Genomic DNA, 20913 nt, shown 5'->3' on the forward strand with positions numbered 1-20913 from the left:
TGCCCTAGGGTGTTAACCACCTGTTCCAATTCAAATGGATGCTTTGTAATCCGATCTGCCATTTACATGCACTTGACATCCCTGCAAGATGTGAAAATAGTCCTCGCAGGAGGTGGTTGTCATCAAAAATCAGCCTCAAATTTGTGTAAGCGTGACCCGCCACCATCTAACCCCTGGAAGAGCCTTCGTTTTTTAGCACCTTCCTACTGGTAGTGCGCCTTCCCATAGGGGTAACCCTTGGTGCTGCTATAATTCAGACACTTAAAGTCACTGGACACTATTGGTAATTACTAAAAAAGAGCTGTAAAAACTTACTTGGTAACGAGCAATGGAGAGGTGTAGATAGTATAAAACATTGTGAGAAACGGCTCCCTCTGAAATAACGTAGTATGTTAAAATATGATTATTGGTCGTTGACCAATTGAGCTCAAATTTTCACAGGATTGTTATTTTATGCATATTCTGGGGTACACCAAGTGAGAAAAGTGGTCTGTGACAATATTACCAAATGTGTCCAGTGCCTTTAAAGATGCCAGTCATTTCAGTGTAAATAATATATGGGATTTATAGCCAATGAATGAGTTGATGATACAAGACACCCTGTGCTCTAGGTGGATGGGACTCTGTTACGTCCTGATGAACACTGGTCAGTTTAAATGAACCAAAAGGGAAAATGTGAAACGGATAATTTCCCTGCAGAGTTCACAGACCTGTGGAATATAATCCTTTTTGGAACAGGCAGGCATTGTTTTACCCAATTTATATTGATGCCATCGTATTAGGTGACATATTTTTGCAATGTATAGTCGTGAATTAGAGACAATAAAAACATTGTTTTGGTAGGAGACCAGGCGCAAGTCCCTGGGCTAATTTTATAAAGTTGCTTAGTGGAGAGAGAGAAAAAATTGCTAAGCAGGTTAGCAGCCAAATGTTCTGTATGTATTTTGTATACGTTTGGCTTCCCTCTGCGTAGCAAGTCTATTATGTAATGTTAGGTCAATAAGACACTGGAGAGGTAAATGAACTGATGGAGAATAGTTCACAGGCTTGATTATGTTTCAGACAACTTGCAGTATTCTTTACCGCATGGGGCATGGTAAACCATCTTGAAAAATGGCCTTTTCATTGTATAGTTATTATTAAATGAGTATTTGTTCTGCCATTGATACAAGAAAGCAACATACATGCTTTCAAAACAACATACTCTCATGTATACTCTCAGGTACTCTCATGCAGTCAAAAATATGGTCAATTACAAATGAACACTTGTATGATTCCCTCAGTATAGTAGTTATCACACAAGCGCCAGTAGAACCCTTATCCAATGAGGCTGCGGGCCGAGTTTGATATTGAACTCAAACATGGTTTTTTTCCGTATCCTATATTAAAAAGCATTCAACTCAAAGATTCAAGCTTTCTTGAAGATAATAACAATCTCATACTCAAACCATAAATTTATATAACTTATTTAATTTGTAAGAGAAAGTTGAAGTGAAATGAGTTTTAAATGTTGAAATAATCTACATACAATCGGAGTAACTACAACTCGATCGAGGTAGAATTTAAATTGCATAACTTTAGAATCTAAATGGCAACGAGAACATGATTGTTCTTAAATCGTGTCCACATTTAGTTTGAGCAAGTTAGTATAACTTGTAGTCCATGGACTGGAACCCCATCTGTTATTATCGGTGACTCAGACACAGTAGGGAAATTAAGCTTTTTAGTGGTTAACACATGATGTGTGTAATGGTGTAGAAAACTAGGCTTTTACTAAACATGAAGAAGCTAGACGCACTATAGCTCATAATACTGTCTTGTGTGTTTTCATCAAGAAGACTAAGTCATTACCCCTGATGGAGGCATCAAAGGTGATTGCCTCTATGCCCTTTGGTCTCATTGCCTTGGTGCCCTCAAATGCTCCAGTAGAAATTTATAATTTTCTTCTTAGGGTGCCCTTTACTAAGGAAAAAATGCCTTGGTGCCCTTGCTCTTTAAAAAACCAAGCATGCATGCCTAATTACCCTTGGATGTTTACAAACATTATTAGTTTCCTAGGCAAGCACTATCACCCCTTACAGCAAAGCACCTCTGACTGTAAATTCATCATGGATCCGTTATGCCATACTTGAACAACCTTTGAAAAATATCCTCCCGGGCTATTATCATTCAGAAAAAAAAAAACTTGCCGGTTGCCGGCCAGGGTCTAGGGTGTGCTTCTTTGATTGATCAGACGCGAGAAGATCCTGCGTTGACCTCCGTGGATGGAGGCAAATCGACGGTCGTGTTCTTCTTGGACCAAGTTGCCGCAAAGCCAGGCACTGTGAGGGAGCCACCATAGAGATTACCCTTTGACTGGATTATGCTCACTCCAGTTAGTCTCCATCTCTTGTCTGTGACACGTTCGGCCCTTACGCACCTGCTCATCATGCGCTGTGTTTGCTTGGCGCTACTAACTAAAAGGAACTATAGATCACAACCCCCCCCCCCCCCCCCCCCCCCCGAAAAAAAATAACATGTCTTCATATTGGGTGACTTTCGTTCCATTTTAAACCTTTGAGTTGGTGATGTATTTTAACCCAGAACCATTCCCAACCGATCATATTTCAAAATGCATGATTTGTTGGATTTTGTTGGACTGAGGACTGCACTGGTGAACTGATTTAAATGCTTCACACAGGATCAGGCGTACAACCATAATCATGATAATCAGAGTCCAACAGTTAGGGTGTTGAGTTGAGTTACTGAGTGGTGTTGGACTGAGGACTGCAATAATAAACTGATTGCTTTTATGAGATCAGGCATCAGAGTCCAACAGTTTGGGTGTTGAGTTGAGTTACTGAGTGGTGTTGGACTGAGGACTGCAATAGTAAACTGATTGCTTTTATGAGATCAGGCATCAGAGTCCAACAGTTTGGGTGTTGAGTTGAGTTACTGAGTGGTGTTGGACTGAGGACTGCAATAGTAAACTGATTGCTTTTATGAGATAAGGCATCAGAGTCCAACAGTTTGGGTGTTGAGTTGAGTTACTGAGTGGCGTTGGACTGAGGACTGCAACAGTAAACTGATTGCTTTTATGAGATCAGGCATACAGCACTAATCAGAGTTCAACACTTTGGCTGTGGTGTTACAAGGGAGTTGGGGTTTAAAGGCCCGGTCCCACTGCAGAGCTAATGAAAACGATAATGACGCAAAGAGAACGCATTATATTGGTTGAATGAGCGTGTGCGTATTCTGCGTAGAGCAGTTCAACCAATTGAATGCGTTCTCTGTGCGTAGTGATCGTTATCGTTGTCGTTATCGCTGCAGTGTGACTCGCCCTTAATGGACAGCTTTTGTTGAATTACATAGATGTTGTTTGGATTAAAATTTTATACTTTCATTTATTCTGCCTAAGGTAGTTGTTTAGTGAATGTTTGTAAATTATTTCACATAAGAACTGAACCTAAGAGCATCATTAAAATTTAAAACCTTCATATTTAATTAAAGCCAATATCTAGTTTCTCGTACTAAAAGGTGTATTTTATTTATTTCTTCAAGTATCATTTTGATTAAAATCAAATGGTTAATTTGACAAACCCTCAGTTTGCCTTTGTCTCACACAAATCACATCTTTGTACATGTATATATTTTTTTGAAAGAGGTCGTAAATGTCTGAAGTGAAGTTTTTAAAGTACAGTGTTAATACTTGTTTTTCCTTCTAAATTTCTCCTTTTTCAGAATGCTGGAACCCAGAGCCCCACCAAAGACCGAGTTTCGCCGAGATTCTCAACCACCTCAGGGAGATTGCCGAATCACCGTTTATTGACACGCCACACGAGTCATTCCGCTCTATGCAACAAGACTGGAAGCAGGAGATTCAGGAAATGTTTGATGAGATCAGACTCAAGGAGAAGGTACACAGAGAACAACCAAAAGATCATTTAATAAATTCATCTGGGTTGTTGATAATCATGAATTAAGAGGTTCGGCTTTTTTTCAAATAAGAATACTAATGTAACTAACTAAAATTATATGTAAGTAACATCAATTATTTTTGGATTTGAAAAACGAACCTCATTTTTTCACAAACAAAAGATGCCTAAAAGTGCACTTAATCATTGTCAGGGATGAAACAATTCTATGCATTCAGACTTTTTGTGTCAGTCCAGTCAGCTGTTATTTTTCCTCATACGAAGAAACCCTACTCTTTAATCTTTTTCTTGATTGCCCGGAGGACACTGTTCCTAAATGCTCTGTGAAATATAAACGCAAGGGATGGGGTTACCAAAAACAAGACACCTGGGTGTACCCCCATTCTCATTCAATTTATAGCCCATACATAGGCCAAATTACAAGAATTTTACAAATAAAAACATCAACAAATATTATACAATAGATTCAAAATTAAATACTGAAAAGGCAAAAGTTATGGTCCTGTCTAGCAATCTCTGGATAAATCAATTGCACACAAAATTCCAACTTGTCAAAAGAATATAACTGGTTAAATGTAGATCGTGTTCATGAACCTTTAACAAGTCAAAGTAAAAATAAAGCAAAGTTTATCACAACCCCTTTCACAGTGAAGTATGGTACTTGACTGGTTGCTTTAAGTTATAAAGTAAGATAGCCGAGATGTTGTTTCCATAAAACTCCCCCAATGTTTATCAATAGCTGCAGGGTCACACACACAGTTCAGCAGTGAAGTTCACTGGTAAAAAAAGTTTTATTAAATCTTGAAAACAAATCCAAATGTTGCTACAGGAGCTGAGAACACGAGAAGAGGAGCTGATGAGGCAGACCATCGAGCAGCAGGTCCACGCCCGGGTACTACGGCAACGGGAGCAGGAGCTAGCCGAGCGAGAGATCGACCTTCTTGGCCGGGAGCTCAACATCATGATCTTACAGCAACAGCAGGACGATAAACCAGTACCCAAGAAGAGGAGAAATAAGTTCAGACGGGGGAAAGTGCGGCGGAGTAACAAGCGCATCAGCGGGCCCTCCGGTGAGTACCCAATACATATATATCGCCCTCGTCCCTCGGTAACCATTGCAACATTTTCTCCTCTTGGAATTGATAAACATCTTCACTGTGTGCCCTGCCAGCGATGTATATTTTATCATGTGTACAATATTTGAAGACTATAACCATTTTAGCTTGGGGCAGTTATTGAGCAAAAAAAAAAATAGGGGGGAAAAGGTTATCATATTATCTGAGAATACGGAAAGCAGTTGAGAATCTTTTTTGAAGGTTGACAGAACTAATTTGTGTTTGTGTTTTTCGCCTGGCTTAATCCAGATCAGTTTCCTCTGGTGATTTGAGTTTGTGTTTTCTAACAGTCTTTGTATTTTAAACTGTAGTTCTCATTCCCAATAAGAATTAGTGAAGTTAAAACTATTTCATTAATATAGTCACTTGGCTGGATTGATTGATATTTTGTTGTATGTGGCATAAAGTTAATATTAATTAGTTGACTTGTGCAGTGTTGAAGTGAAGTTGAAATTTTGTTTGTGTTTTTTAAGTGATTATTGTTCACGCCTTGCACCTAAAGGAAAAAACTCTTTATAAGATTGGATTCAAACAATTTTATTGGAAAATTACTTCCTTACTAGATGATCACCAATTAAATGTAAGCCTTAAGAATGGTTTATATCTTTCTCATAACACTCCTCAAAGATAAATCGCGTCTTTAAACAATGCCCGACTTGTCTCTTAGTTTAATCATGTATGCACGGTAAGATTGTTACTTGAACCTTGGCTGAAGCAGCGTAAACCAGGAAGAGAAATTTGATTACTTGGAGACTTTGCTTCTGCCTCGTGGCCCGAGGTGGTCAAATTTATTGTGTGTTCCAACATGTAGCTGGAAGGATACTGTTTAATGCTATAGTGCATGTAGTTGTGGAGAAAATGTCAAATGCCAAATCTCACAGAATTGGCTACATGTATGAGTATGGTTCACAATTGAATATAGTCATTTTTGTAAAAATGGGCATAATTCTGAATGAAAGTGTTTTTTCCATTTTCCCCCAGTTTTTGAAGAAGGAGTGGGAGGGGGTCTATTAATAAATAATTTTTATGACTATCCTTTCCCAGTATGTTTTTGTGAAGTAATGGCATAAATATATGTTTATATTAAAAGGAATAAACATATATACATGTAGTACAAAAATATATGTAAATACGTAGCACCAAAACCTTGACTGTTGGTGCAGATGGTGCAGATGAACCAGCCTTATGTTGATGGGCTTTCCACTTACGCCAATTGCTCTCTGTAGATTTAAAAAAAAAAAATGTTTTATAATTATGTTCGGACTACTGATTAAACACCTTCGCTTTTGGAGTGGGTGTTTTTATAACTTCTTTTTTTTTCCTCTTTTTTTTTCTCTTCTTTCCATCTTAAAAAAAAATATTAATAATAATAAAGAGAAATTTATAAAGCGCAAAAACAATAGCAGAAAGAATCCGCCTCAAGGCGCTGGAAAAGAACAACAATAAAAGTTTGGACCAGACAAAATTTATACAAAGCAAAGTAAAATTATACATGCACAACGCATTCAGCAGCCACTGCAAGAAAAAAGTGCAAAGCTATTTACGATAAGTGTGCCTTGGTTCTATGCATTACACGTCCCATCCAAAGGACGCGGCAATAATTTTATTATTTGTTCAAGGGCCCAAGTGTCAAGACCAAGAGCCATCCCAGACTCTTCTGGTCAAAAACATTAGAGCTTGGGATGAGCATGACAATAGACTACACTAGGTATTGTTTTGTCTTTTAACTAAAACTAAGTGTGATACCCATCAGGAAAAAAAATTGCATTTTTGTTGGAAGGTTTGTCAAAAATTCCGATTCCACATGTCATTATAAAATTTTGTATACTTTTTACCCTTTAAATCCGAAGAAACGTGTTGCCAAATAGCGACACCTTATGCGACTGTTTCTACCTGCATGCTGGAAAGAGGATCGCAGCAGGGAATTTAAACATTGGCAATCAATGTGAGCATCTCTGATTTCGCTAGTACTGTCCCTACCATATGGATTGCGCTGCCATTCACATACTCTCCTGCCAATTGGAGGATGCAGCTTCAGCCGTTGTGTCGGCTTTGCATCATCTTGGCATTCAGAGATTGAATTTATGCAGCTGCTCTTTTTTCTCTTGTATTACAGGTGGTTTTTCACACCCTCCCCCCTCAGATTAAGAAAAAATAGGAAAAGGGGAAAGCATCTTTTTGAAGGAAACTTGCTGCCTGTCAATATTTCAGTGCTGTGATTTGTAAAAGCATGTCTTGTGTAAATGGCCAGTGGATGGTCATTTGTTTTCCTCAGGGTTTTGTCCTGCAAATGTTTAAGGTCACTTTTAACTAAAATGTGAAGTTCTATTCTGTATGCATAGTTTATTTCTGAAATTTCTTTGCAGGCTCTAAGCAGGCCTAGAATTATACCGAGGTCACAGAGGCTCTGGCATCTGTTGCCCAATGGTCTTGGCATAGATTTTTCCTCGGAAGTGCCCTATGCAAAAAATGGCCTTGCCCCTTCAAACATAAATCCAGGAAAAGTATACTGAACCGATTGTTCAACTTGACAAACAAATTTATACACCAGACAATAATTCTTTGCATCAGAGTTGTTTGTGGAAATGTCTTTCGTCATTCCTGGTTTGTTTTCTGCTTCTCCTCTTTTCATCATGAAAGCATCAATATATTTGTCAAGAAATACATGTAATATCCTCTATTTTAATTTGTCATTAGTTGCTACGTTTTCTTGTAACAAAATGCCAAACTACTAATTCAACAAAATTAAAATAAAAAACATGTGACATTCAATCTCTCGTTAGATGCAAGCATGTGGACCAAAAGTTTGTTATTTCTTTTCAGAAAATGTGATCAAATTATAAACTGGTCCAATGAGGAAGGAATGCCAATTTCTGAGACTTAAAATGCAGAAGTAGTAAAGTAGTAACGTTTTTAACCTTCATGCTTCAACGGCTTCAGGGAATAGCTCATATATTCCCCCCTGTTGTTACTATTGTGCAATATTTTGAAGTTTCCCCTACTAGCAGCTTATGGGATCAAGTGTAAATTGAGCTATAAATAAAAGTGACATTGTAGTGGACTCCAACAAGTGTAGGAGAAACACACAATGGACCATGGAATTGGGTTTCACTGCTTATTGACATTTAGGGTTAAGGCAAAAGGTTGATTCTGTATTCTATGCAAAGGTAGCCAAACCTCAGCTGCTGAACAATGGTTGAACTGTACTTTATAGTCCATAGCTTCAGAAAAATCAAATTTATGTATTTTTTTTTAGGGTCTCAAGTTGCGGTCTTTGACAGTGGACCTACTTATGAAAATGTTTCCATTCAAATGTGCATTTTTCAATTGGAACCTCCTTACATTATTTATGTTATACATTTATGCTACATGGTTTGTAGTCACTACAGCTGTGGGGGAAAAATGTTAATTTCTAATGCTGCATTTATGGTGTAGTTTGGGATATGGTGATACCCTTACCGTGCTTTTGTGATCATCATAAGATCTGTCATGCATCCTGTGTTTGCACATTCATAGAAATGATTGTGTGTATTTGCACTTTCTGTTATGAATGTGTTTTTTTTTTTACATGTACCATGGAGGAAGAAAATAGTTGTCTTCCTCCATGCATGTACATTATATTTCATGTATTTAGACATTGTCCTGTTTTTAAGTCTTGCAGGGAACCACACCCAAAACACGTGCTATCTTAAAATGATTGGCGCAATGATTAGCCCAAACAAAGATATTGACAAAATAGGGAGACTGCCAACATAAGCTAGATAGCTCAGTTGGTAGAGCACCGGCACATTAATCTAAAGGTTGCGGGTTCAAGTTCCGCTCTAGTAAACTTGTCTTTAAAGCCATTGGACCCTTTCGGTTAACAGTATTGTCCAAGGCCCACACTTCGTGTACCACAACTTATATATAAAATAACAAACCTGTGAAAATTTAGGCTCAATCGGTCATCGGAGTCGGGGGGGAAATAACGGAAAAACCCACCCTTGTTTCCCCACGTTTCGCCGTGTCATAACATGTGTTTAAAATAAATCCGTAATTCTCGCTATCGAGAATTAATATTGTTTTAATGTTTTCTCAAAAAGTAAAGCATTTCATGGAATGATATTTCAAGATACGTCTTTCACCATGACCTTCTGTAAACCCTGTAAATTATATGTAAATCTGTGAACTTTTAATTTCTTGTCTGTACCGAAAGTGTATAATGGCTTTAATCAACCCCAAATTATTTAAAACTGATTTTGCGTAAAGAACTTTGTGGCTACAAATTTTGAATTCAACAGAAGGAAATCAGTACCAAGTCACTTACCTTTTTTTTTCTGTTCGTAGTTCGACAATATTTTCATCCATAGTTTAAATTTTAATGGACTTTGGTATAGTGCCATTATCTGTCAATTTTTAGCCCATGGCTCTTCAGCTCAACAATTACCCTGGTCATTGTGCCAAAGCATTCTGAACCATCTCAGCTCCCTGGGGAGTATACAATATGCACTGGTAATTATGTGTAATGCGCCAAGCTAAATCAATCACAAGATTGGGTGAAAAGAAGCAATTATTTAATAAGTGTTTTTTTCAAGGGCATTGGGCCCAATTTCATACAGACTGAGTGTAAGCACAAAAATTTGCTATTAGCACAACAAAATCTTGCTTAGCAAAACTAGGTTACCAGTCGGAATACAATACAGATACCATTGGTGTGACTGATACCCCACTCATTTCTTGCTAAGCTAAGAAATTTGCTCAGGTGTCCTGACCAGAATTCGAACCAATCCCTGGCGACTTTTGTCAACAGAACCTGAGTCTGGTGAACTGCACCACTCGGTAACGACTTTAGCAGTCAAAACATAAATTGTATAGAGCTGCTTAACCCCAAAAATTAGCAAAGCACAACAAATTATGCTTACCAAAATAAGGTTACCAGCCATAGTACATGGTACCATGTCACATGTACAATCTGTGACTAAGTATCCTGCTCAAATGAAAATTGTTCAGGAATATTTTCTGCGAGGGCCCAGGTTATCCTTGTGTCCTTTTAATTGTAATACAGACTGTACACATCCCAGATTAAGAATTGTAAGTTCACTTTACCAAGTCCATATTGAAGTGGTGATCTAACCCAATTAGTATATTATCAGATGGTAGTAAATCGTGTTAGATTTTGAACTTGTGGAAAAAACAGCTCAGTGATTCGACATTGTGGACCCAAGGGCCCGATTTCATGGCTCTGCTTACCGTAAGCAAAGAATTGACCCTTACGGAAGCAGGGAATTAAGCGCCTAACGTAATGCGTATTTCACGGGTTAGCAGGGAATGTTTGCTTTTGCGCAGGGATCTCCATGTTACTAGGCATTACGCACATACAAGGCTAGCGCAGAAGTTGGGTACTTGCCGTGCAAGCAGAGATTGGTAATCGCAAGGGAAGAATTTGGGGATTAGCAGAGTCATGAAATTGGGCCCACATTCTCTGTAAGTCTTGCTTCTATAATACTGGGTTAGCTGGGAATTTTGCCTTGTGCGCAGGGAATTACATGTTACTAGTCATTCTGTGATTGTAAAGGAGGAATTTGGCGGTGAGCAGAGTCATGAAATTGGGCCCACACTCTCTTGAAGTCTTGCTTCTATTAATACCAGACTGAGATTAAAAACCGAAAGTAACATTGTGTTATTTTACGTGGAACAATAGCTTCATTTCACAGTTCACTTTCTATTAGCAAGCAAATGGCAAAACTTTCTATTCCTTTGTGTTGTAGTCAATCAAATGGCCATCAAGTTGTTTCATTTGAGAGTCTTTAGTCAACAAATAAACATTCAATATTGCCTGTTATAAAAAAATATATATAAAAAAATAAAAACAAGATTTGTCCAGGATGTTCGGTAGACTGCTTGTCACTCAAATAAGCTTTCAGTTTCAGATGATTACGACACTTACGTACATTTAAGTGTTATTAAATTCAATCTGGGCGCAATTTCCTGCACCGCTTATGCACCAAAAATAAGTTTACAGCACAAAATATTTGTTAACCAGAATAAGGTTACCAGCTGAACAACCACTCCACGTGTATCATCTGTGACTGGTAACATGCTCATTTGTGCTTAGCAGAAAATGTTTAAGATATTTTTTGCTTATATGCAGCTCTATGAAATTGGGCCCTGCTAATTTGCCCCTGTGATAGTATGCAATAATTTTGTTGATGCAATAATTTATGCCATAATTTATGATGCACTAATTTTTTATGCAATCATTTATTATGCAATAATTTGTTATGCCAATTTTACTGCTGTGGTAATTTAATATGCCAATAAGAACGAGAGTAATGCTTAAAATGCATTGAAATCTTCACAAATACAAAATGGGACTGGTGACATCAGAATTATATTTGCAATATCTGTCTTTAAAGGCACACGGTTATCGGTAATGGAACTTATCGGACTGAATAACAAGTCCTTTGGGCATCTGACCTTTTGATCATAAACCCCTGAAATGTGTTTAAAGTCCCACACTCTGAACCCGGGAACAGAACTTGTCTAGTTAATTAGGAGCTTCTGTGATCATGAACGTGTCTTGTAAACAACTGATGGTCTGACCTACATGTATGGAGGCATAGGCAGCTAATGACACTGTGCCTTGCCATTGTGATGTCTCCAAATAGATGTAGAAATCTAGAGCAGCTGGAAGAGATGTGCGGATATTTCCATATTGGTTGCCATTGGCATTGCTAAGTCACAAATTGGGATGGATATTACTGTTTGTTCTGATGTACAAATATATTGCAAATGTGGGGGAGGCTGAATATCATTTAAAGTCGGACTCTTGTTTGGAATAGAATTTTATGTACTTTGTGTATACTTACGTACATAGTAGTGGCAGTTGTTTGTTTGTAAAAAGAAAAACAATTACTTTTTAGGATGCTGTGTATAATATTAATAATAATAATAACCGTATTTATAACGCGCCTTTTGCCAAAGGATACAAAGCGCCAGGTATTATTACTGCAAGGAGTGGGGCGAATTTTGAGATATAAGACCTAATCGTTAAGCACCGTGTAATGGTTTACAATGGTTTACAAGGTGCTGTGATGCAATATGCTGCCAATAATATTGTTACATGTTCACTTCATAGTTCATCCTACAATGTAAGTAAAACACTGTGTAACGTGGAGAAAGAAATAGAGTAAAACATAATCCGATCGAAGATGTCCATAGATAGATTGATAGAATTTATTTTTATTTCAAAACAACCATTGAAACTTTTCTTAATTTACAATGCTTGTCATTTAAACGTTCATGAAGTAAAATTGGTAAAGTATGTTGGCATGCTTGAAGAAACCTCAAGGGATCATCATATGCATGGCAGATCATCTGCGTGGCAGATTAACTGGCTGCTTGATGTGATGAGATTAAATATCAAAACCAACAGTATTTAATCTAGACTATATGTCTTTGCTCATCCTACAAAGTACTTTATGAGATTGGTTAGATGTATAATGTCAGCGTACATTTACACTGACGATGTGCAACTTAAACTGGAGATCTACGTTAATTTAGTAAGGACAAGCACATGTACCAGAAGTAATGTGTGTGCAGCAGTGCGTGTAATTGCTCAAAGACGAGAGTCCCAAAACAAAAAAACAACATTTTTGACTTAATATTTGTTTGTTTATTTATTTATTTCCATCTGCACAACATATTTTAAAATACATTAAATAACAACATTTAGTACATGTACATTTAGCTGATGATGATTACTCAATGTTTTTTTGTGTAATTTCAAAGAAAATTTGAAACATTTTCGAAAGGTTTCTAATGTACATGGAACCTTTTCTCAAGTATTGATGTTAACTGACTGCTCTGAGATGGGAAGAGGCCTTTACTGTGGTATTTTCTCCTGATATCTAACAGTCTTCTGGAATATCAGGTGGTTTTCTGTCAGACCTATGCTACATCAAGAAAAACATGTAGCATATTATTCTTGAATTACCACACTACACACTCATCACAAATGCGTTACATGTACCTCGCCTTGCGTAAAAACAAGACAAATCTGTGCCACCGAGGGGTCAACCAGACAGATGGTTTTATAAAGCAGTACTCAACCACAGTTATCAATAATGAATGTAATGAAGTTATAGACGTCAGAAGAGAGAGAGAGTGTGTGTGAGTGAGAGAGAAAAGGGCCATAGGGTTCATCCACATAGAATGGAGAGTGTCCAAGGTTCAGACTAGTCCGAATGGTACGGTGTATGGATTCACGCCTCGTGCTGTTTACAATACCTTCACCTTGTAATGTCTGGTTACTGCTGGCTGCTTTAATAGCTTTAGTCTAATCCTGATTTTAGCACGGATTGGTCTGCATTGTTAAGTAGTTCAAACGGTTTAGTCAAAATGTCACTGCCATTATCATATATTTATGAGGATTGATCAAAATATAAAAAAGAAAACTGTCAAGGTGCTAACTGGAGGTGCCATGAGATTCTGAAAGTATTTCATATTTATTTGGAATTTTTAGTTGATTAACAAAAACTTCAAAAATCCTGTACTGCATTCAGTGTTTGGTTACAATACTTCTACTTCTGCATTTTTGTTTGCAGTTTTACGTCATATCACTTTTGTCTTTTACTTGTCATGATGTCAGGCAATAAAAGGTTTTGAACCGATCTGCGAGGGAAAAATATTTGCACAACTTGATTTCTGTCACATCACGTGTTCATCTCTGTCAATTCTTGACTCTATAAACATGAGCCGCATGGATCAATCATTTAATCAATAAACCTTTTACACATGCATGTATATTTAGAGAGAGCTACTCGAAAAAGATGAAATGATAAGCCATTTACATGTCATCGTAATTTAGTAGTGAATAGGTAAGCTGGATGAACAGTTCAAAGCAGTATTTGTTTAACCTACATTTTGTAAATGCACCACCCCTCCCATTGCATCAATTGAATGGCAGTGAATGATTTCCTTTGTAAAGCAGAGCAAAATGCTGCACATAATGTATCAGTTGCTACTAAAATATCATCACTTGCTACTCACAGCATTCAGTGTGCAAACAAAAATTTCAGTCAAAATATTTTGCAATGCATTAGTGCTGCATGAAATTAATCCCTGACTGGAACAGTTTTAAAAATAGGTACAATTTATTGCAAATGTGCGAGAGAATCCAATATGAGTTACATTTATTCCCGTTGTAGATTTCCAGCACAAGTTGACGGTGACGTCCGACCCATCTTATGACAGGAGAGACCCCCGCTCCCCACTGAGTCCAGAAGACAGCCCACCTAAAAGCCCCTTGCCTAGACTCCGAGTTATCGCATGTAAGTTCATCACTCAGTCACATCAACAATCTAAATTCAGCTGTAGTTACTTAACTTAATATATCCAGCTTCTTTAGAAGGTATTTAAAACTCTTCCAAATTAAGCATGGTTAAATTGGAATAGCAATAAATTCTTGGTTTAAAGGCATTGGATACTATTGGTAATTACTCAAAATAATTATTATCATTAAACTTTTCTAGGTGACGAGTAATGGTATAAAACATTGTGAGAAACGGCTCCCTCTGAAGTGCCATAGTTTTCGAGAAAGAAGTAATTTTCCACAAATTTGATTTCGAGACCTCAGATTTAGAACTTGAGGTCTCAAAATCAACCGTCTAAATGCACACAACTTCGTGTGACAAGGGTGTTTTTTTCTTTCATTATTATCTTGCAAGTTCGATGACCGATTGAGCTCAAATTTTCACAGGAAGTTGTGTGCGTTCAGATGCTTGATTTCGAGACCTCAAAATCTAACTCTGAGGTCTTGAAATCAAATTCGCGGAAAATGACTTCTTTCTCAGGAACAACGTCACTTCTGAGGGAGCGGTCTCTCACAGTGTTTTATACCATCAACCTCTCCCCATTACTCATTACCAAGTAAGGTTTTATGATAATAATTATTTTGAGTAATTACCAATAGTGTCCGCTGCCTTTAAAGTACCATCAAGATTTGTTTGGTGTAATTGGCCTTATTGTGAAAACGTAGACACCCCAAACCTGTAAATGGAAATAAAAATCTATCCTGATATTTCTTTTGTCGTTATTTTACAGTACCCAAAGGGATCAAGGGTAAGACATGGGGACCAAGTTCTGTGCAGCAGAAGCAGAAAGATCGCCCTTTCAAGGCCTACTCCAAGTCAATGTCGGAAGCTACTGGCAAGAAATTTGCCACCACCAGCGCCCCGAGTCTGGGCTACCCTTATGGGCATTGGTATCACGCTGGCGACACCTCCGATAATGGTGAGTACATAATATTTATCAAATATTATAAACCACAAGGGAAACTAACTGGGTAAATTTTGAATGGGCTGAACATAGACAAATTTACTAGATTGGGACTCGAACCAACGACCTCCGGATTAACATGTCAGCACTCTATGAACTGAGCTATCTATCCCCCTATGTTGGTGGTTTCCCAGTTTTTACTACGAAATTATTTATACATCCCATGATTTTTATACGCATTGAAAGGGTTTGTTGCACTCTACTCACCGTACTTTCTGTTAAAGCATAGCATTTGACCATAAGTAATTACTGTGTTGACAAGCACTTTTAGATAATAAATAAAGTCAAGAAGCCTTCACTGAAGCAAAGCTCACACGAGATACATTCTTTAGATTTTATTTCTCCATGGCAACTAATAGCATACGCAATTGTCCCAAGAAGCTTGAATCCATATAGCTTGAATTCATATCACCTGCCGAAGGGAGTCTTGCCTAAAGCTACACATCTTGAGGATTTTGTTTTCAAAGTACATGTTTTGTTGTTGATTTTGATTTGTGTAGTTGTCTGTTTATGAGTGTAAAATTTAATGGTTACTGGTATACTGAGATCACATGCATTGTAAACCATTGTTTCATGCATGGCATGGTCAGGAAGACGGAAGTAAATTTAGAGTAACATTTATTATGAGTCTGATGTTTAACGTTTGTAGGTTCTTTCTTTTCAGAAACGGAATGGCCCACAGATCTTGGAATGCCCAAGGCGCACTGGCGTAGTGTCGGCCCCAGCACAGAAGATGGTGAGTCTACAGACGACTCCAGGACGTCTCCACGTAACTCACTCAAGAGAGAACGAAAGCGCACCCGCGATGGCCTGTGTAACGTAGCAGCCATGCTGGCATCGGTGGCCGTTGGCTTCGACATAAGAACAACGAGTCAGTACCGGCAGGACGAGACGGACTACCATCGTAAGGGTTCCTCGGCGTCCGAGAACTACAGTCGACAGGGAAGCCTGTCCTTCCAGCACGACCTAGACGATTCCCCAACCATGTCAAGCGCTTCAACAGTGAGACTCATCAGTGTGACGTCAACTGATGAGGACCACAAGCACTACCTCCGACAAGGGTCCTGGCAGGGCTTCAGTGACTCCTCAACTGTCCTAACCATCAAACAGAATCCAGCATTCAATGATGAATCAAAAGCCCCTGCCTCATCGGATCCACCACTGGCTGCACCCAAGACGCACCGCCGGACAGCGTCCGCTGACAATAACCTGAGCTACTTGTCTCACAGACGGACTCCTTCCGATGGGTCCTCACCCTCGTATTCCTCCTTCACATCGACGGTCAAATGGGACGGGACGGAGCCATGGAGTAGTCCCGACTCGGACGTGTCAAGATTACCAAACCCACCTCAAGCTCCTCCCAGGAGAATCAGTCTGGGTAAGCACCGTCGTTCTCAAAATTTAAATCTAGTCAGAATGGATTACAAATTTGTGATTTAGGGAGAGCTGAAACTTGCAAGAGGATAAATATCAGTAAACCTTTTACTTTCGTAAACATGCTTTATACGACAGTTAGAAGGAAGGAGTTGGAAATATTCTGCTGCTGGGTGGAACTTGTCCTGCATTATAGCTCTAGTGCGTTTTCGCAGTCGGTCGTAATAAAATGACATGTCAATATTCCACTGTTTTATTAAAGAACACCAAAAGTTAGGGGGACAAAACAGTAATCCAATGAAATAAAGTTAGATGATACACATGGTGAGTTACAAGAGACTTTCCTGCTGGTGGGGGAAAAAACTTAGATGTGGCCTTTTTGGGGTCGGAAAATAAACCCCGGTGTGGTAACAATAAAATGGGGGAATCTTTGTGTCATTATGACTAATATTACATCCATTTTATTGATGTGTGTAGTGCTACCTTCAGACACACACCCAGAGCGGCCACGCACACTCGATATCTCCCCCAGGCCGAGACCACATTCCAGAATATATCTGACCCCTCAACCAGGCACCCAGGACTCGCCGCTTGGTACGTAGCCACATATTCATCACCCAAATCATCTGCATGTCGGCCCCCCCCCCCAAAAAAAAAAAAACATTTTTAAAAACTGAATTGCAATGATGGCAGGGAAACAAATTTTAACATCAACATTTTTTCTTGACTTTGTCGATTTAAAATCATTGACTTCTGAAGATAATGTGGCTTCTTTAAATTTAAATCAAAGAAGGGAAACTTAAAAAGTAAAACCTGGAATTGTTTGGTCAGAGATGGTATTCACACAAGTTTTTACTGGGGTTCCTTAATTCTGGATTTAAATGATACTTTGAGGTCTCCATGAATGCCAATGTTGTCTTCACTTTGATACACAGGTACAGGACCTGCTGCAAGTAATGCCACTCCAAAACACAGTACCTACTCATCAGATGCATCCCAGAGCTCTGTGTCACCAAGCCCTGCCCACCACTACCCCCAAGCAGCAGCAGCAGCAGCAGCAGCCGCAGCAGCTACAGCAGGGACAGACATGCAACGAGGTGCGGTCACATCCAGTCCAGCTCACTACTACTCTCCACACCACCAGGCAGCAGCGACGGATCTCTCCAAAAGTCCAGCCCATCACCTCTCACCTCAGCACTCACAGCACCATCAGTCACCCCACCATCCCCAGGGTGCCACAAACACCCCGTCACATACCCCTCAGCATTATGCCACCCAGCAACACCACACCCCTCAGCACTATCCCAACCCCAGGGGTACCCTGGAGCACCGTACCTCACTCTTAGATGTGGATGTGGAGGGGCAGAAGGCAGACGGCACCAGGCCGTTAGTGCAACAGAACAAACGAGGAGGCTTACCAAGGAAGCCATCAGTCCTGGAGCTGGAGGAGGAGTTCTTATGATGTTAGCGTCAAGGTCCTGGATAATCTTGGTGGTATGGATTCTTTTTACGGGTGTAGCCTCCTAGATCTTAAGTACTTCCTGTCGGTGTGTCTACATTCTCACTATGTGGGAATTATATTAATGTGCTTATAACCCCCCTCTCTACCCCCTATTGGTGTATTTGTTTTCTTTGTAGTGCTCTTTCAGAAGGAACTTACAACCACACGTTTGTACCTGATATGCCTGGATGTAAATGTTCCAATTCTGATCTAAACGCAACAAACCAACACAGGGAGAGGTGACCTGAATTCAGGAGATGGGTCACACCAACTGTATTCTTAAAATAAAACAAAATAAAATGGTAATTCTTTCATGTAGTTGGTGATGGCATGTTAATATGCATCTTCAATTACACAAACTGTATTCTTAAAGAAATGCTGGTATATAAGTTAAGGAACTAAGTATCTAGATAGTGTACCTGTTAGCGTTGCATTGGATATAATGGACTCTTCAACTGCCATTACATTATAATGCTGCCCGTTTTTTTGTGGGTTTTTTTAGGGGAGGGGGGGGGGTTGTGAGGGAGGCAGGGGGTTTTGTGAGGGAGGCAGGGGGTTGTGTTCATTGTTGCACTGTTTAATGGCCAGTTCGGATGTGGCTAAAAGAAGGTTGCAGTGCCAGTTGACATGTACACAACTATTAGGCAAGTCTTGTTTTGGATGTCCCAACTACTTCGCTTGCTTGCCTGCCATGAAGGGTGAACCTGGCTTAACTTTACCATAGCATTCCACATTATTGTTATTAATTCAAATTGTCCATGTTTTAAGAACTAAGAATGGTTATCAAACTGGACTCACTGCTTTCTCACTGCCATTTCAGGACCTCAATCTAATTGTATAAAGCTGAAGAGAACCAAATTTTATTAAGACACGTAAGATGGCAAGTGTTCTTTGCTTCAAGTTGCTCCTGTCATTTCCAGTGGCGTGCAAATAACCTTAACAAGTAGATACAGGACATCTGTAGACAAATTGAAGTTACATTTTTACACAAGTACACCAACCCAAACAAGTTTACCATCAATTGGTCAAAGAAACATTTGTAACATTTCAACTTCAGTAATTTTTCTGACATTAATGAGATGCACATCAGATGCAGCAGCAGAAGCCCTCGTTGGTAACCAATCTGCTTCAATGGTACTGCTTATAGTCTTCGCAACATTCCTTTTTTCAGACATCCTTCCCTCCCTCCCTCCTTAGCCTCCCCCCCCCCCGACCCTCCCTCCCAAATCATGTGTGCAATTTGAAATTCATGTCAACATTAGTTCATTGTTGAGAGTTCCTATTCGTCAACAGAGGGCAGCCTAACTATCTGTTCTTTGTTTCATGACTAGTCTATCACTTGTCAAGAGACGATTGTGTAATCAAGATAAGAAATTGTATTCAGCACTCAAAATCAATGATGTTAAATTCAAATTTTATCTTTGAACACACGGGCAATGAAAATTTCAGAATGGAAACTTTTCTTGGTAAATGTTTTGGGGTAGTTTCTACTAGATATTAATTTGAATTGTAATTATAAGGTTGTTATTATTTTTGTTCATGCTGGTCGTGATCAGTGTACAGATTTAGAAAGATTTGTTGTTGTGTTTTGTTATTGGTTATAATTGTAAACAAAATTTAATTTGGTATAATTTTTATTGTTTTGCTGGCTCTAATTTCTTCTGGATGATCATGTTCTTAAGTAACCACGGATACTGACCTTTGACACTAGGGCCATCTTTGTTGCGTTCCCCTTTTTGAACTGTGATTATAGAGCCTATGAACACCGAGCAAAGAGCACCGGTCCAGTTGCCTGTCATCCAGATAAGGCATGGAGATATTGAGTATAAAGGAGTTCAGTACTTTATTGTTATGGATTCAAGGTGAATTACTTTTAAAATTGGAAAAACAGTGGCCTGTACTCCTCTCTTTGCTTACTGATCATGATCATCTAGCAGGATTTTATTTGATTTGTTTTCAATATATTTCGATGAAAAGAAGGTTTCTTTCCATGCACAGCAAATAATCAAAAACTCTCATTTTGATTCAAATTGACAATTCCTGAGTTCAGTTTCACAAATCAGCACTACATCCCACTCAGTACTTTAAGATTCCTTTAAAAAAAACAGTGCTATTGAAATTCTTAAAAACAAAAACTAAATTGGGATTCAATGCTTTTTGAAATTATTTTTTGTATTTGGAAGCAGTCCCTTTGAAAAATTGTGTAATTTCGAGATAGAAAAATGTTCAGCGATTTTTCAGATAGATGTACATTTTTATTATCATCTTACAGAATCATAGATCAGTGCCAAATTCCTCATCACTGCTAACCAAAAAATTCTGCCCCAGCAGCCCATGGAATCACACACTTGTAAAGCCCGGTTCATACGGTTTTGACTGGTTTGTGACTTCAAAATTTGTACGGTTCGACTGGTTTGTGACGTCAAAATTTGTACGGTTCGACTGGTTTGTGACGTCAACATTCGCATGAAGAATGAACCAGGCTTTGGAGCGGCTGTAAGCGCAGAATTCTGCGGTAAGCAGAGCCATGAAATTGGGCCATGTTTTTTTCAGTGAATAATTGACTGGTAATTGAGAGATTGTAATAAGTAACTGTGGATCAATGAATTGAAATTGACCTTACTGGAATTCGGCTCAGTGTGAATGGAAGTTTGGTTCATCTGGTATGTCAGGCGTGCAGTTCTGCAATGGA

At 38.8% G+C, this 20913-nt stretch overlaps 1 protein-coding gene across 2 annotated transcripts in view; it reads left to right on the forward strand.

Annotated features, from left to right (window-relative positions):
- LOC139937216 (mitogen-activated protein kinase kinase kinase 9-like) overlaps window positions 1-18499 on the forward strand; it is a 38033-nt gene extending 19534 nt beyond the window's left edge. The window contains exons 5-11 of one of the 2 annotated variants that reach the window (XM_071932297.1): window positions 3721-3896; window positions 4744-4984; window positions 14218-14340; window positions 15113-15301; window positions 16011-16724; window positions 17198-17314; window positions 17656-18499. In XM_071932297.1, coding sequence (XP_071788398.1) covers window positions 3721-3896; window positions 4744-4984; window positions 14218-14340; window positions 15113-15301; window positions 16011-16724; window positions 17198-17314; window positions 17656-18182 — 2087 coding nt within the window. In that variant the 3' untranslated portion in view covers window positions 18183-18499. The remainder of the gene's footprint in view (window positions 1-3720; window positions 3897-4743; window positions 4985-14217; window positions 14341-15112; window positions 15302-16010; window positions 16725-17197; window positions 17315-17655) is intronic. The other variant, XM_071932306.1, reaches the window with a different exon arrangement.
- Window positions 18500-20913: the final 2414 nt, after the last annotated feature.

The sequence above is a fragment of the Asterias amurensis genome, chromosome 1 (genome assembly GCF_032118995.1).
Source record: "Asterias amurensis chromosome 1, ASM3211899v1".
NCBI classification, from domain to species: Eukaryota; Metazoa; Echinodermata; class Asteroidea; order Forcipulatida; family Asteriidae; genus Asterias; species Asterias amurensis.